The sequence below is a fragment of the Bubalus bubalis genome, chromosome 11, assembly GCF_019923935.1.
Source record: "Bubalus bubalis isolate 160015118507 breed Murrah chromosome 11, NDDB_SH_1, whole genome shotgun sequence".
NCBI classification, from domain to species: Eukaryota; Metazoa; Chordata; class Mammalia; order Artiodactyla; family Bovidae; genus Bubalus; species Bubalus bubalis.
Window position 1 is genome coordinate 57,647,275 of NC_059167.1, and position 18,595 is coordinate 57,665,869.

At 37.0% G+C, this 18,595-nt stretch overlaps 1 protein-coding gene across 12 annotated transcripts in view; it reads left to right on the forward strand.

Annotated features, from left to right (window-relative positions):
• Window positions 1-1,939: 1,939 nt before the first annotated feature.
• The window catches only part of TRIP4 (thyroid hormone receptor interactor 4), a 54,225-nt gene continuing 37,569 nt past the window's right edge, over window positions 1,940-18,595 (forward strand). For 11 of the 12 annotated variants that reach the window (XR_006542835.1, XR_006542837.1, XR_006542836.1 and 8 more), the window contains exons 1-7: window positions 1,940-2,169; window positions 6,989-7,158; window positions 8,310-8,434; window positions 9,722-9,934; window positions 11,529-11,607; window positions 15,317-15,446; window positions 17,192-17,407. Coding sequence is in view for 1 of the 12 variants with exons in the window: in XM_006043990.3 (XP_006044052.1) it covers window positions 2,069-2,169; window positions 6,989-7,158; window positions 8,310-8,434; window positions 9,722-9,934; window positions 11,529-11,607; window positions 15,317-15,446; window positions 17,192-17,407 (1,034 nt within the window). In the remaining 11 variants the exon portion in view is untranslated. The remainder of the gene's footprint in view (window positions 2,170-6,988; window positions 7,159-8,309; window positions 8,435-9,721; window positions 9,935-11,528; window positions 11,608-15,316; window positions 15,447-17,191; window positions 17,408-18,595) is intronic. The other variant, XM_006043990.3, reaches the window with a different exon arrangement.

Below are 18,595 nucleotides of genomic sequence, written 5' to 3' on the forward strand. Positions count from 1 at the left end.
TTTAAGCCAACTTTTTCACTCTCCACTTTCACTTTCATCAAGAGGCTTTTGAGTTCCTCTTCACTTTCTGCCATAAGGGTGGTGTCATCTGCTTATCTGAGGTTATTGATATTTCTCCCGGCAATCTTGATTCCAGCTTGTGTTTCTTCCAGTCCAGCTTTTCACATGATGTACTCTGCATATAAGTTAAATAAGCAGGGTGACAATATACAGCCTTGATGTACTCCTTTTCCTATTTGGAACCAGTCTGTTGTTCCATGTCCAGTTCTAACTGTTGCTTCCTGACCTGCATACAAATTTCTCAAGAGGCAGATCAGGTGGTCTGGTATTCCCATCTCTTTCAGAATTTTCCACAGTTTATTGTGATCCACACAGTCAAAGGCTTTGGCATAGTCAATAAAGCAGAAACAGATGTTTTTCTGGAACTCTCTTGCTTTTTCCATAATCCAGCGGATGTTGGCAATTTGATCTCTGGTTCCTCTGCCTTTTCTAAATCCAGCTTGAACATCAGGAAGTTCACGGTTCACGTATTGCTGAAGCCTGGCTTGGAGAATTTTGAGCATTACTTTACTAGCGTGTGAGATGAGTGCAATTGTGCGGTAGTTTGAGCATTCTTTGGCATTGTCTTTCTTTGGGATTGGAATGAAAACTGACCTTTTCCAGTCCTGTGGCCACTGCTGAGTTTTCCAAATTTGCTGGTATATTGAGTGCAGCACTTCCACAGCATCATCTTTCAGGATTTGAAATAGCTCAACTGGAATTTCATCACCTCCACTAGCTTTGTTCGTAATGATGCTTCCTAAGGCCCACTTGACTTCACATTCCAGGATGTCTAGCTCTAGGTCAGTGATCACACCATCGTGATTATCTGGGTCGTGAAGATCTTTTTTTGTACAGTTCTTCTGTGTATTCTTGCCACCTCTTCTTAATATCTTCTGCTTCTGTTAGGTCCATACCATTTCTGTCCTTTATTGAGCCCATCTTTGCATGAAATGTTCCCTTGGTATCTCTAATTTTCTTGAAGAGATCTCTAGTCTTTCCCATTCTGTTGTTTTCCTCTATTTCTTTGCATTGATCGCTGAAGAAGGCTTTCTTACCTCTTCTTGGTATTCTTTGGAACTCTGCATTCAGATGTTTTATATCTTTCCTTTGCTCCTTTGCTTTTCGCTTCTCTTCTTTTCACAGCTATTTGTAAGGCCTCCCCAGATAGCCATTTTGCTTTTTTGCATTTCTTTTCCATGGGGATGGTCTTGATCCCTGTCTCCTGTACAATGTCATGAACCTCATTCCACAGTTCATCAGGCACTCTATCTATCAGCTCTAGGCCCTTAAATCTATTTCTCACTTCCACTGTATAATCATAAGGGATTTGATTTAGGTCATACCTGAATGGTCTAGTGGTTTTCTCTACTTTCTTCAATTTAAGTCTGAATTTGGCAATAAGGAGTTCATGGTCTGAGCCACAGTCAGCTCCTGGTCTTGTTTTTGCTGACTGTATAGAGCTTCTCCTTCTTTGGCTGCAAAGAATATAATCAATCTGATTTCGGTGTTGACCATTTGTCTTGGCTTTAATAGAAAAGACCTGGCTCAAAAAAGCAAATAGAGGTTTTAAAAGTAGCATGAATCAGATATTAGACGACGAAGGGTATTATAAAGCCTCTACTACCAGAGAAAACCCTTACAGCTTTCAAGTGCTCTTTTAAGTGTTTTCAATAAAACCAGAACAATATAAAAGCTGGCCTCTTAGGTTACGGGGTATTGTTTTATTGTTTCCTAAACTGTAGTTGTAGAGACATTTGTATCGTCTTAGAATTCCCAGTTCTCGAGCCTTACATCTGACAATTCGGAAGAACCATGCGCAGATTGAGGTCCGGTTCAAGTGCAAACACTAGGAAGCGGGAAGAAGTGGGAGGAGGCATAGGTGGGAGGGATCTGCGTTTGGGGCGGTGCTAAGGCGCGGGGCGGTGCAGGCTGGCGGAACCCGCGCGAGCGAGGTCGGTTTTGCTAGGGGCCTAGTCCGGTGTAGAACGCGGAGCTTTTGCATCCCAGCTGGTTCCGGCTCGGGAAAATGGCGGTGGCTGGGGCGGCGTCCCGCGAGCAGCTGGTGGGCTGGTGCACCGAGCAGTTGCGGAAAAGTTTCGGCCTGGATGTCAGTGAGGAGATCATACAGTAAGACCGGTTCGGGTCCGAGGCGGGAAGGAGCTCTGGGATGTGTACTGACTAAGCAAACGGGGAATCGGAAAAAGGACTAAAAAGTTGAGAATGAAGAAATTTAATAAAAGGGCTGCTGTCTATCTCCGAGCGCCGAAGTTTGACCTCCGGCTTTATAGTTTAGCTTCTGGAATAGGGTGTCATGCTCCACAATCGGCTGGTGGGGCCTTCTTTTCCCAGGAAAACGCCAAATCCCTAATAATTAGACCTATGAGTCTAATTATCCTTCCTTATACATTTTGGAGAGAAGGGGCAAGCCAAGTTGTCTTTTCAGAAATTCCTTGCTCTGAACATTTTATCAGTAGTTTACCCAGTCCTGCTTGTGTCAAATAGGGCCTGAAATTTAAATAAGGGTGGCGTGGTGCTGTGCAAAGATACCTCCTGACTTGGGAATCCCTGGTTCTATTTTCTGTGGTCATTCACCAGTTTTGGAACCTTAGGCAACTTAGCTTCCAATTTTGTACCTTAGTTTCCTCATCTGTAAAATGAATAATTAGCACTGATTATCTTTAACAATTTATGATTCTTGTGAAGTGGAAGTAGTGATTTGATTTAATATCTGCTTGCAATTGATTTCTTTTTTTTTCGTTACTGCATACCAAGTGCTGGGACAGCAAAGATGGTTGATGAGTTATGAGGTGAAGGAAGTGCAGGGTATTGGGGAGCATTGGAAAAAGGAGTCTGATTAAGGTTTGAGAAACTCGTAAGATTAATTGCAAGCGATGAATTGAGAACTAAAAGATAGGTAGGTGTCAGTGTAGAGTTCAAGAGTAGGGAAAAATTTCTACAAAAAGTGGACTTAAGAACCTAGAAGTGTTTCTTGATTTGGCTCCTTGCTCATTGATGCTGAAACTTAAATTGCAGCTGTAGGCCTGTTGTAGAAAGTTAGGTGAATTTCTGAGTTTGGGAGAAAATAGGCTTGTTGGCAATGAGCGAGTTAAGAGAGCCTATTTTAAAGGATAATTTTAAACATGGTAATAGATTATCAAAAAATCCCAGTTAAGTGAATATTGTATCTCTTATATGTGGAATTCTAAAAAGGAACATCAATGACTTTTATTTACAAAACAGAAACAGACTCCCAGACATAGAAGACTAAACTTATGGTTACCAGAGGGAAAGGGGGAGGGGATAAATTAGGAGTGTGGAATTAACAAATACATATCACTATATATGAAATAGTTGAACAACAATTTACTACATAGCACAGAGAACTACATTAAATATCTTGTAATAACTTAGAAAAGAATCTGAAAAAAATGTACATATCTAAATCACTTTGCTGTACATCTGAAACTAATACAAAATTGTAAATCAACTATATGTCAGTTTTTTAAAATTTTAAATATTTAAAGATATTTTTTAAGATTAAAAAAAAGAAAACCAATCCAGCCAAATTGTATGGCTTGGCTTTACCCTTCTTTGAAGGCAAGATCAAGCTAAGTCATTTTCAGACATTTTTTCAAGCAGTAGAATGCTGTCAAATGAAATAATGGAGCTTTGTAATATATCAAACAGAAAAAAGTATCAGTTAAAAGAAAAAAAGATTGAGGCTATTTTTGATGAATCAACAATGGAGTTAGGATAGTTGTAGGCTTCTCAGTCTCAGAATCCAGTTGTATTGTGTTGCTTATACAGTATTAGGAAAATTCTAATTCTCATAGATTGTGGTTTAATAGCTCATTTTGCAGCCTTAGATTTTCCTCAGTTAAACTTATCCACACAGTTGAAAGAGGAGTAATCAGAAATTTCTGTTTTAAAGTTGCAGCACTAAGTATGGCTGTATACTTGCTTGTAGTTTAAAATATTTATAAATATAAGTTAGATAAGAATTGACCAAAACATAAAACAAGCACTAAAACTACCTGTAATTTAGCACTATTGGAACCACTTCTAGGTTTTCACTAGCTATAGCACAACAAGCTATGATGCCATGATGAAAGCATTTCCTGTATAGATGTGCGGTGCCTTGTCTTGCCTGATATTTAATTTAGAATTACCCAGATATACTATAATAGTGTGCTAACTTGAACAGTTTGACACAAGTGGCCTGAATTTTTTAAAAAGACAGCATAAAGCTGTTACCTTCCTAATCAGTGATTCATATATGGAACATTAAGGTCTATACACAGAATTAGCAAAATAAACCTTGTTCCACAGTCTGCTTTAGTTTTGGTTGGATCTGTTTTGTTAAGATTTGATGTTTAATACATTTGGATGTATGTTGGTCTTTATTATTCTTTGTTAAATATTTAAAATGACATTTATTCAATTGTTTCTAAAACTCTTTAAATAATTCCCTAATGCCTTGCATATTCCAGAGTTAAATGATACTTTGAGGTTCTTTGCAGCTATCTGAATTCTTGATACCAATTAATCTTTTAATGGGGCCTAGTAAGTTTGGGGATCAAGTTGATTAAACCTTAAAATTCATTAAAAACAGTTGTCTATTTTGTAAAAATTTGTATTTGATTAGAAGATGCTCTTAAGGATGCCCAAAGGCACAAGTTTGTTCTCTTATAGATTCTGACGCTGCAAATCAACCACCACATTAGGTAAATAACCTAGTACATTTATTACCAAGGATGGGACAATTACATGATTTTTATTTTAAATTCAAAGAATATAGCATTATTGTAATAATTTTCTTGTATCTCATACCAGTATGTCTATATTACAGTTTCTTCAGATCATGCAATGCTGTCATGGTTTGATACCTGAATTTTTTCACTTCTCTAATGATGTAATATAGTCACTGTAGAAAACTAAAAAAAAATCATCAAAGGGTAAAGGAGGTAACCAAGATTACCATAATACCATAACCCAGAGATAACTCTATTTCTCTCTTAGTGTTTTTTCCTATGCATATTGTAATACATTTCTAAAATATATTCATTGTAAAGGAATAAAGAAAATAAAAACAAACCCAACTGTTTTTAATCATCTCTCTTAGTGGTAATCATTTTAATGTGTAACCTTAGAAGGGTTTCTACAAAAAAGAAGCCTTTTTTCTGCACACAAGTGTATGGATATATACATTTCCTTTTATAGCAATTGAGATCATATACCATATGGGTTGTCCTACTATTTCACTTTATATGAGAGCATTTTTTTCCCTCAGGTAATAGTAATTATTCAGGGAATTCCCTGGGGATCCAGTAGTTTGGACTCCCAAGATTTCACTGCTGAGGGCACAGTTTAATCCCTGGTTAGGGAATTAAGATCCCCCAAGCCTGGTGGCATGGTAAAAAAAAAAAAAAGTAAACAAGTTAATAATTAAAAAAATAATAATTATTCAAACATTTCACTTTTAGTGACCGCATATTAGATTTTGTAAAGTCCAAAAACCTGAATTCATTTGCCCCTTCCATTAATGAAGGCTTAAATAGCCTCCAGTTTTTCGCTAACTCAAATAATGATATAGTTAACATTTTTGCATAAATTCCTCTTATTTCTTTTTTTTTTTTTCCTCATTTCTTAGAGAGTTCTGTAAATGGAATTACTGGATTGTTTTTAAGGCACTTTCAGTATATTGTCTGATTGGTTTATAGAAAAGTACTGGCTTGTACTCCTACCCCTTTTAGATTTCACTTTTAGAAACCCTTCATCCTATTTTCTTAAAGTAGATCTGCTCATTCTGATATGATGCTAATCTCTCGGGGGTTTTTTTTGCTAATCTTAATTTATAATTTTTAAGAATGTTAAATCAGTAACTGGTTAGCTTGTAGTATATATTCATATTTTTAGCAAAAAAAAGAGATTTTAGGTTTTACAGTATAAAAATTAAGTACTTTGTGTTGTTCCTAGGAAAATACAATGACTGCAGATGTGTAGTTATGGAAAGTATTCTTACGTTTTTTAAAAAATAGCAGTGGTTTTTAACAGTTTATTGAGATGTAATTTTTGTTTAATAGAGTCACTTGTTCAAATGTAAAATTTGATCAGTTTTACAAGTATATGTAGCTTTGTAACCATTCCTCAATCAAGATATAGGTAGTTCTTGCTTTGTGCGGTAGTATGGAACCATAAAAATGACCATGCAGGCTTAGACCCTGCAAAGTGATCTTAATAAAAATAAAAAAAAAAGGACAATATTTTTGTTATTCTATGACCTTCAAAAATGTTTGTCAAAATGTTAAAAATTCTGCTGCTATCAGAGTAGAGAAATTTAAAAAATAATAAATACTTATTTCATACACTTAATTTTATGTTGGAGTCTGGTTGATTAACAATGCTATGTTAGTTTCAGGTATATAGCAAAGTAATTTAGTTATATATATATATATGTGTGTGTGTGTGTGTGTGTGTATCCTTTTTCAAGTTATTTTCCCAGTTAAGTTAGAAAGTATTTCTGTGTTTAGGAAAGTCCCACAAGCCTAGCTTCAAAACACTGATTTGATTCTAGAAATAAAATTTGTTAGTTTCAGGTGTACAGCAAGTGATTCAGTTACACCTGTATATTCTTTTTCAAGTTATTTTCCCATTTAGATTAAAAAGTATTTCTATGTTAAGGACAGCCCCACAAGCCTATTTTCAAAATACTGATTTGATTCTAGAAATATAAGAAGATAACATGAAAGTTAGACTATGAACTAGTTGGCATCAGTCTTTGTCCTAATCAAATTTATATCCCTAGCATCTAACCTTGAACTTGGCTCAAAATAAACACTCTAATGGATTAATAAATGTTTTTTACTACCTTGATCTCTGTTATGATTATTGAAAAACATAGTATAAACTAACTTTGTTTTAACAACTTATTTCTTTGCTTTTTGAGGTATGTTTTGTCAATTGAGAGTGCTGAAGAGATACGAGAATATGTTACTGACCTCCTTCAGGGAAATGAGGGCAAAAAAGGTCAATTTATAGAAGAGCTTGTAACCAAATGGCAAAAGAATGATCAGGAGTTGACTTCTGATGCTCTGCAGCAGTCCTTCAAGAAAGATGGTAGGTTAAGTTGATGTGATTAACTTAAAGGTTGAAATATTGGTAAATTGGCTGGTTTATAGGACCGCATATGTTCTATCACCCCATATTCCCTCACAGCTAACTTAAGCAGAATCATGCTACATGTTTTTAGTTCAGTTCTCTTGTTGTATAGTTGCTAAGTCATGTCCAACTCTTTGGCAACCCCATGGACTATAGCCCTCCAGGCTTCTCTGTCCATGGAATTCTCCATGCAAGGATACTGGAATGGGTTGTCATTTTCTCTTCCAAGGGGTCTTTCTCACCCAGGGATCACACCGAGTCTCCTGCATTATTAGCAGGTTGATTCTTTACCACTGAGCCACCTGGGAAGCCCAAGTTCAGTTCTACTTGATCTGTAATGAATATTGTTTTAGTTCAGACTTTTTCAACTTAGAAAATATCACAAAAACACTTGTTTGTAGAAACAGTTGTAGCTTCAGAATAACTTGAAAAATTTAAAACATGGATTAAAGAAAACCTTAGTACAATAATGTAAGTAAATGTTGACCGGTTTCAGTATGAGTAGCATTTACAAGTAACTAATAAGTTAAACAGTACTAAAGATGAGCACCAAACTAAATAAGTCATTATTATTATACAGTCTAAAATGTCAGATTTTAATTTAACTTCTGTGTTTTTGGCTGTACTACATGACTTGCGGTGCCTTGGTCCCCCCACCAGGGCTTGAGCCCTGGCCCTTGGCAGTGAAAACTCGGGAGTCTAACCACTGGGAAACCAGGGAATTCTGTTTAATTTAACTTCTTTTTAAAAAAATTTTTATACTCTTTTTTTTTTAATTGGAAGATGATTGCTTTACAATGTTGTGTTGGTTTCTGCCATGCAATGTAAATCAGCCATAAGTATAATTTATCTTCTTAATGTTACCCAGTAGTCTTTATCATTGACTGTAATCTTGAAAAATGATAGTTTGAATTTAATTTAATTGTGATTTGAGAGGAAGAGATAATTTAAAAACCTGCCTGACTTCTTGACTCTAAATATTAAGCATTGCCTTCCCTTTATTAGCTGTTAACTTACCAATGAATCCTACTATTTCCAGTCTATCTATGTACATATATATACACATACACACATATATGTTTTTTTCTTCTTCTTTAAATAAATGTTAGATGGCCAGAGATCAGGAGACCAGCTGAAGAGGAGTAGGCGAAAAGGGAGAAACAAACAGGAAGCGCCTGCATTTACTGAACCTGATACAACCACAGAGGTCAAAACACCTTTTGATTTGGCCAAGGTGAGTGCTTGGAAAATGAGGCTTTTTCTGGCTCAATGGAAAAGATGAAACACCTGATACATTTCAGAGAGCAAGGGATATACGTTGGTCTAGAATGGCAACTTGCAACAAGTGCATGAATTTTAAAGAGTGATGATGATAGCATATTCCTTTCTATATGGTAGTTTGGTGTTTTTTTTTGCAGCTTGATTAAATTAGTATTATAAGGACATCTTTTAGAGAGTATAAATAGATAGCTTTGATAGAAAATATTTAAGGAAATGCACCAGGGCTTCAATTTCAACATTTTTTGTGGGTTTGTACTGAAAGGATTTGAACTCTGGCTGTTTTAAGATGTTCCTATTTTAGAACATTCAGTTCTACCACCACTGTCATTGTTATTTAGCATTTAGAGCTCTTTCATAGTCTCTCTTGGCTCCCAAAGTAGCCCCATGAGGTAAGCAGAAATACTTATATTCAGGGTAGTTAGTTATGCTAAGATGGAAGAGTGCAAGTGAAGTTGCTCAGTCGTGTCTGACTCTTTGCGACCCCATGGACTGTAGCCTACCATGCTCCTCCATCCATGGAATTTTCCAGGCAAGAGTACTGGAGTGGGGTGCCATTGCCTTCTCCAGAGGATCTTCCCAACCCAGGGATCTAACCTGCGTTTTCTGCATTGTAGTCAGACGCTTTACCATCTGAGCCACCAGGGAAGTAAAAGTAGTGATCAAAAAATTCATTTGTGGTGACTGTGCAACAACATGTGGAGACAGGTTTCCAAAATAATGTGAACTTAAAAAAAAAAATTGTCTTAAGCCTTTTGTTAATTGAAATAAAATGAGCAAAGACTGTCATAAGCAAAAGAAAAAATATAAATGACCAATAAACATTAAAAATGTTTATCCTTACCAGCAATTAAGTGACCAGTTTGTCCCCTTAGTGGCCTGGACTCTGCTGGTTTTAGCACTGAAAAGTCCTGTAGTCTGAGATTTCCCCTGAGTCCTGGGCCAACAAGGATGGTTGGTTATGCTACTCGTAATCAAATAAATACACGTTAAATCCCCTGAGATACTACCTATCAAATTGTCAAAGTTTTTGTTTTTGACCACACCACTCAGGTGTGAGATCTTAGCTCCCCAACCAGGAATTGAACCCATGCCCCCTGTGTGGGAGCTTGGAGTCTTCACTACTAGGCCGCCAGGGAAGTCCCTATAAGTTATTATTGAATAGAACTGAGGTTTTTCTCTCCTGACTGCTTTCATTGTCATTAATTATTTGATGTTATTTGTGATGTCTTTGTACCCTTAGGCACAAGACAACAGCAGCTCCTTGAAGAAGAAGACAAAGTTTGTCAGTTTATATACGAAAGAGGGACAGGACAAGCTTGCAGTCCTGATTCCAGGTCGCCACCCTTGTGATTGTCTGGGCCAGAAGCACAAACTGATCAACAACTGTCTGGTCTGTGGGCGGATTGTCTGTGAACAAGAGGGTTCTGGCCCCTGCTTATTTTGTGGTTCTCTGGTAAATTGTTTCTCTCCTGTTTTACTATGCTTTGGTTTTGGTTTTTTACTATGCTTTTGACTTTATTACACCCCTGGTAAGTTCTCTTTTTCTTAGTAAATTTCTTCCCTAAGGTGTCCAGTAAATTAAAAAAAATTTTTTTTTAATTGAAGTACAGTTAATTTACATTGCTGTGCTACCAGTAAATTCTTATAACACGAACTTTAGTCAAAACTCAAGGTGATACGCTAGAATAAGGCCTATTTGTGAGAAGGACTTTGATCGCATACATTGTGAGGAATCCAAGTCTTGTGTCAGATTAAATTCAATTCAAGAAAACTTTAGGGCCTGAAACATAAAAATTTTTGTCAGGTCTCAGATGTGGCTCATATTTCTAGAGATGCAGAGTCACTGTGACATAATCCTCAGGTCTTTATAGCTTGTTTTTCCAGAACACCTTCTTTTTATAATGCTTCATTATCTGAGTGAGTCATCTCAAAAGTGTAGCCGTAATTACAGACACCTGAGTGAGTTGTCTAGAAGGCTTGTTCTACCACTTGAGCTGACTGGCAGAAACAGTGGCATTGCTATTAGTGAAAGCATATTTTGTGTTGCTTTGTTTTCCCTTGTCTTGTGGGGCCTTTAACTTTTCAATATACTCAGATAATAAGTTGATTGACAGTGGATGACCTGAAAAATGTAGTATCTAATATCAAAAATGTTCAGAAAACAACAGCAAATATCCTCCCATGTGGGGCTTCTTTTTGCTAGAGAAATACCCGACAGCTGCTGGCCGGAACTCCATGTGCCACTCAGGCAACTGCTAGCAAGTACAGTGCTTTCTGTTAGGTCCCGTGGATCCTTCTGTTCAAGAAACAAAGTAACGTAAAGCAGATTGGCCTTGAAGTCTTGCAGTTTTATTAATTAAGCTTAGTATGAAATTGTTTTTAAGTAAACTCCTTTTTTGAAGTAAAATACTTTCTTGTAGTGATTTTATAATATAATTTTTTCTTTGCTTAATATGTTTATTACTTTACAAGTAGGTAATATTTGAAAGCAAAGAAACAAAATACATGCAAAAGCTAGACTAGTTTTCACTGTTGGCACTGTATTTTGCTGCTTCTTTTGACTCTCTTTTTAATAAGACGCTTGCGGGGCTTCCCTGGTGGTCCGGTGGTTAAGACTCTGTGCTTCCATTGCCACATGGTGCAACTAAAAATAAATAAATAAGAAACTTGCTTATAATTTCACTCGTAAGACTTGAATTTTATGATTAGAAATGGAAGACTTTTTAAAAAATGTATTTTTCTGTATTCTTGGTGGCAAATTTTTGTCTTTTGAAAGTAGGTTAGCCTTTTTTCTTTAAACTAGTCATTTAGGGACACTTGCAGTGAGATCAGTTTTTTGTATGGTTCATAAAAGAAGGAAGAAATGGAAAGAGACTAGGGTGAAACTCATTTGGATATATATTTTTTGGTATATTTGTCTTGATTAAAAAACACTGACAGTCTTATTTTATTGCTGTATCTAACGTGTAATTTGAGGTTACTTTTTAAGTATATCAAGCACACAGTATCTTTTAACTATTGGATCATGTGTTTTGTCTCTTTATCAGGTATGTACTCATGAAGAACGAGATATTTTACAGCGTGACTCAAACAAGAGCCAGAAACTACTGAAGAAGCTCATGTCAGGTAGGCAGTAATCTTTCAATTGGATCACTGTGGTGATGGACCTGCGATTATTTTATCTGTGATTATTTCTCTTACTTGTATCCTGGTATGTAAGATAGCAGTTTATTTACTCATTTATTCTCTAAGCATTTTTTAAAAAATATTCTTATTAAAACCACCTAACATTGAGCAGGAGAAGGCAATGGCACCCCACTCCAGTACTCTTGCTTGGAAAATCTCATGGACAGAGGAGCCTGGTGGGCTGCAGTCCATGGGGTCACACAGAGTCGGACACGACTGAGCGACTTCACTTGCCCTTTTCACTTTCATGCATTGGAGAAGGAAATGGCAACCCACTCCAGTGTTCTTGCCTGGAGAATCCCAGGGACAGGGGAGCCTGGTGGGCTGCCGTCTATGGGGTTGCACAGAGTTGGACATGACTGAAGCGACTTAGCAGCAACATTGAGCAAAAAATATATATATAATAGTAATAATAATACTATTGGCTTATAACCCAAAGAATATAATAAGAATTAACTGAATAAATTAATAAATGGGAGAGAAGGGACTGCTCTTACAGAATTCCAATTAATAAAATGAAGGAATTATGGGAACTGAAAATCGTCATTTCTACATCACAATAGTAATAATTGCTACAAGCAGGATCCACTAATGGATGCTGAAATTATTGGATGAAAGTTTAAGAATTGGAGATGTACATGATCGTGAAAGAAAAGGAAAGACTGAAAAACTGTCACAATTTGAAAAGAGACTAAGGAGAAAGGACAACTAATTGCAGTGTAGGATCTTGAATTGGATCCCTAAACAGAAAAATAATATCAGTGGAAAAGATACTAAAATCCAAGTAAAGTCTGTAATTCAGTTAATGATACTGTACCAAAGTTAATTTCTTACTTTTGATAATTGTACTATGATTATGTAAGATAAGGTACTAACATTAAAGGAAGTTGAGTTAAAGTTATATAGGAATTCTCCATTTTTTGCAACTCTTCACAGTTTTTTATAATTGAACAAAGCATAACAAAAATAGTTAAAGGGAAAACAATCTACTCAGCCCTTTCCATTTGCGCAGATATTTCGTTCCTGCTTTGTTTCATAGTTGTTTTTTAAATATAGGTAGATTGGTTGGTATTGCTGCTACTAAGTTGCTTCAGTCGTGTCCAACTCTGTGTGACCCATAGACGGCAGCCCATCAGGCTCCCCCGTCCCTTGGATTCTCCAGGCAAGAACACTGGAGTGGGTTGCCATTTTCTTTTCCAATGCGTGAAAGTGAAAAGTGAAAGTGAAGTCGCTCAGTCATGTCTGACTCTTAGCCACCCCATGGACGGCAGCCCACCAGGCTCCTCCATCCATGGGATTTTCCAGGCAAGAGTACTGGAGTGGGGTGCCATTGCCTTCTTCGTGGTTGGTATTATGGAGTAGTAATCATAGTGTATACAGAATTTTATGTTTTCCTTTTTTAACTAATATTTTGTAATTGTTTATGTTGCCATTCATACTTGTAATTTGTAGTGCCTAAAAATAGTCACTAAATGTATTTATTATAATTTGATTATTTATTTTTCCATTACTGGATACTCTTTCCAAATTATAAATGATAACACAAATGGTCCACTTTATTAATACTGTGTCTTTTGATTTATTTTCTTGGGATAAATTCCTAGGAATGGGATTACTGAGTCAAAGAATATGATCATTTTTGACACTTAAGACATATTTGCCATATTCTTTTATCAAAATACTGTGCTGCTGCTGCTAAGTCACCAGGCTCTGCCATCCCTGGGATTCTCCAGGCAAGAACACTGGAGTGGATTGCCATTTCCTTCTCCAATGCATGAAAGTGAAAAGTGAAAGTGAAGTCACTCAGTTGGGTCCGACTCTTCGAGACCCCATGGACGGCAGCCTACCAAGCTCCTCCGTCCATGGGATTTTCCAGGCAAGAGTACTGGAGTGGGGTGCCATTGCCTTTTCCAATACTGTGCTGCTGCTGCTTCTGCTAAGTCACTTCAGTCGTGTCCGACTCTGCGACCCCACAGACGGCAGCCCACCAGCCTCCCCCGTCCCTGGGATTCTCCAGGCAAAAACACTGGAGTGGGTTGCCATTTCCTTCTCCAGTGCATGAAAGTGAAAAGTGAAAGTGACGTTGCTCAGTTGGGTCCGACTCTTAGCGACCCCATGGACTGTAGCCCACCAGGCCCCTCTGTCCATGGGATTTGCCAGGCAAGAGTGCTAGTCTGCAACAATTAGTATTTTACCCCCAAACCTATCACTATTGGGTTTTGACATTTCATAATATTTTACTTTTATTGTCATCATTTTTAAAATTATTATTAATGAGGTTGAACATGTCTCCATACTTTTTTCATTAGCATTTCTCTAGGGTCATTATTGGAGAAGGCAATGGCACCCCACTCAAGTGTTCTTGCCTGGAGAATCCCAGGGACAGGGGAGCCTGGTGGGCTGCCATCTATGGGGTTGCACAGAGTCAGACACGACTGAAGCAACTTAGCAGCAGCAGCAGGGTCATTATTACGAAACAAGTGGTTCTCAGTGCCTTTTTTCTTTGGCTGCTTTGAGTCTTCATTGCAGCATGGGCTTTCTCTAGTTGTGGTGGGTGGGGGCTACTCTCTAGTTCTGGTGCTTGGGCTTCTAATTGTGGTGGCTTCTCTTGTTGCAGAGTGTGGGCTTCAATAGTTATGGCATGTGGGCTTAGTTGCCCCATGGCATGTAGGATCTTCCTGGACCAGGGATCAAACCCTTATCCCCTGTATTACGAGGTGGATTCCCAACCACTGGGCCATCAGGGAAGCCCCAGTTCTTTTCTGATATTCAGAACACAAGAATCAATCTCTCTCTTTTTTTTTTTTTTTTAATTTTAAAAGAAGATTTGACAGGACTTTAAATAGGCCTAGAGTTTTAGGTAAAGAGAAAGCCTTCATTATAGCCTAGTTGCTTTCCTAACACATTTTAGATCTTGATTCTATCATAATTTATGGCTATCCTTTCTGATATATAGATTTATGGTTTGTTGTCACCAGGGAGATAACACATGGACCAAGGAATGGATGGTGGGCTTTAGAGTTAGACCTAAGGTTAAATCTTGTTTCCACCTTTTAATTTCTAACTTAACCGAACTTGGTGAATTTATTAATGTTTCTGAACTTCAGTTTCTTTGTCCATAAAATAAAAATAATAAAAACTGTCTTACAAGGCTATTGTGAGAATTAAGTAATATAATATGTAATTTTATAGTCATCATCATTGCTTTAACATCTGATAAGTTCTCATTATTGATTGCTGTTCCTTTCCTGAAATTTCTTCTCTTTTTTCCCTTTGTTATTTAGTTTTTAACTTTGATATATAGAAGTAGTTTAAAGATGATATTCAGCCCTACTCAATGAAGTTTTTCATTAGTAAGGCATTTTTATGTTGTTTGATTAAACAGTCTGTTACCTTTAGTAATCCACATTCCCATAAGGAAAGGAAAGAAGTGGATCCTTAACATTGATTGAGAACTTACTGTGTTTCAAGTGCTGCTTGATGCCTGAGGAAGTAAAGCCTGGCCTGTGGTACCTGTTTGTTTTCCATTAAAATGAAGGCTATCATTAGAGACACAGCCATACCTTCTGATATTTTTTTCTTTGCTGCACATGATACAGCTAATTTGTATGATACGCTGACACCATTTGATTTCCTTATTGAACTTCAGGGACAGAGAATTCTGGGAAAGTGGACATCTCTACCAAGGACCTTCTTCCTCATCAAGAATTGCGATTTAAATCTGGTCTGGAGAAGGCTATCAAGCATAAAGACAAGCTGCTAGAGTTTGACAGAACTAGGTATGATGTGATTAGAATTAAAAAGGCTAAGAAATAAGAGTAGTCCATTATTTTGGCACTTTACCTACAGCAAAAGAAGAACAAACACTCTGTGTAGGAGGTCAAATGCTTGTTTTTGAATCATGTTTAACTAAGATAGGCTCACACCAAGAGGACGTAACCTGCAACATGTTTTGTTTCTTGTCAAATGCTAGTGTACCCCCTGGAAAGTTGATTTGGATGGAATTCCACACTTGTTTCACTTGAAGCCATTCATTAATTCAGTCAACATATGCTGGATACTCCATAAGAAGCTGTCTCTGGGAGAGTTAATACCATGTCATGGGGACACATGTCTTACTCTCCCTTTTTCCTTTGACACTAAATTTATTTTGTGGTTTAATAATGTCCCTAAATTGAGCTTTATACTCCTGTGCTTTTATCATTTAGCCCTCTCACCTTTCTTTAGGAGACAGGTTTATGGATTAGTTAGTTCTAATTTTTTTTCTTCTTTTGAGCAAAATATGTGTTGAAACCCAATTAATGGTAAAAAAAAAAAAAAAAATGTTTGAAGAGAACGTGAATGCTCAGTTCTCAAGTAGCCATGTGGGAATCCTTAGAAAGACCCTGAATCTCTTAATGTGGCAACTGAATATGTCTGTTCCTGGCATTATAATCCTTTGGTTATATGCACCTACTACTTTGAAATCATTCGCTAGGAATATATGAGACATACTTTGAAAGCTATTCCCTAAGTAAGCCCATCACAAGAGTTTTAAATATCACTTTTACCCTTACTCAGTGAAATTTATCATTAGAAATAGAGCACATTTTTGATAAACAGAAACTGGAAAAGAGTCTCTCCCTATTGATGCCAGTGTGTTTCCAAGGGCACCAATTTCATTATGTAAGTTTGTGTATAGGACCACTCTCAGTCTGTTTTAAAACTTTTATAATTCCAGCCAAGTCCTGGAAAATTGAAATCAGAATCTGATTTTCAGTATGTCCCTATGCCTGTGTATATCACTAATTAGTAATTATTCCTTTGAGACTGATTTTGTGATTTGGGAGTAGTCACTTCTTTGAGGCCCAGGTTTATTATCTATAGAAGGAGAGAGTTGGGTCACCAGGATTCCCTCTAGTTCTTAATTTCTTTGTTGGTATGATCTTAGAAATAAGCCTGATTGTCTTATCTTGGAACTTGGTCCTTGTATATTAAGTGAGGGACTGGGGATGAGGTTGTGGAGGAGGTGGTGGAAACTGATGTGTCGTAGTAATGCAGTCATAAGATATCCTAAGAATAAGCTCCAGGACTGAGAGTCCAGGATAGAAGTCCAGTTTCTAAGCGAAGTGGCAGCAACTGGGTCTAGCAGGAGTAGTCTAGGTCCAGATTGTAGAAAGACGAGGTTATTGAGTAAGCTGCCAAGACATGAACTCAGAGGCAGCAAAATGACCCATAGGCCCAGTTATAAGGTGAGGGCTGGACTAACAGGAAAATAGGAGGACAGTGGATATGGTGCTGTGTCTTTTTCTGCCCGAGGGTGAGATTCGTTCTAAGAGCTGAGCCTGCAGTAGGAATAAGGTATGTACAGAAGCTGGAAATCAGAGCTTGACCTGGTTTGGGAACATTCTGGAGCATCTACATTTGAAATAATAACCTTCAGGACAGCATTTCAGAGTGAGCTACTTGTAACAGCTTCCCAATAGTCAAATCCCTGTTTGTTAACAGGTGACCTAATTGCCATGTGTTCTTTTTCTTTCCTTAGCATTCGAAGGACCCAAGTCATTGATGATGAGTCAGATTACTTTGCTAGTGATTCTAACCAGTGGTTGTCCAAAATTGAGCGGGAGGCCATACAGAAGCGAGAGGAGGAGCTGAGAGAATTTCGACATGCCTCTCGGCTCTCTAAGAAGATCACCATTGATTTTGCAGGCAGGAAAATTGTGGAAGACGAAGATCCTCTAGCTGAATATCACAGCAAGTAAGTGGGCAAAACCAGAAAGGTCTGAGAGAATTGGGGGGTTTTAACTGTAAAGAATTTGCCCTCCCCCCAGCCCTGCCCTTTAACGGGTTTGTTATTTTTGTTAATTTTTAAAGTAATATATTCATTTGGAGTAGAAACATGGACGAGTAACTAAGAAAATTTTGAAAATGGGCAGTGAGGGTAACTTTTCCTATTAGATAACTACTGTGGTTTTATAAAAAGTTGTTTTTAAAGCAATGAGGTGCAGTTTGGGCACAGGAATAGATAAATGAGATGTAATAGAATCCAGAAAACACACTGTATGTCTGCATTGTGTGTGTATGGGTGTATGTTTATAGTTACATAAAACTTCTCTGAACAGTAAGAAAAGGATTAAATAAATGAAGGGCCACCAGCTTTGAAAAAAAATCTGCATTAGATCTCTTACCTCAAAAAAAAAGTCTCTACTTCAAAGTATGCTGTGATAATAAGTTTGACTAAAGAGTTAAATGCAAGAGAATTCCCTAGTGGTCTAGTGGTTAGGACTCTAAGCTTTTACTGCTGGGAATCCCAGTTTGACTCCTGGTCAGGGAACTAAGATCACATAAGCCCTATAGTGTCACCTCCCCCCACACCAAAAAAAAGTTGAATACAAAAGAAATAAAAAGGATCAGAAGGAAATAAAATAGTAGAAATTTATAATATAGTTAATGTCTTGGTATAATAAAGCTCTTTCTAAGCAAGATACAAAACCCAAAAGTCAAAAAGACTAAGATATTTTAAATAATGTAAATAAGTACAAGACTGAGAGAAAGCATTTTAAAGTTTTAACAGTTCAAAAAAGCAATACTCATACTATATAAAGACCTGCAAATTAAAAAGATACATCCGATGGAAAAATGGGCAAAGGCTAAGAACAGATAATTTACAGGTGAGGAAATGAAAATAACCAATAAACATTTGAAAAGATGCTCAGCTTCTTATTAGGGAAATGCAAGCTTTGAAACATAATGTATCATTAAGTTGCCTGAAATTTAAAATTTATCATATTGTATAATCTGTGACCAATAATATAAATATGTTCTCTTACTGTGGAGGGGAATAGTAAAATATTCAAGTCTCATCACCAAGCATGGACCCTAATAGAAACTCTAGGTTTTGGAGATAATGATGTATCAGTGTAGGTTGATCAGTTGTGACAAATGT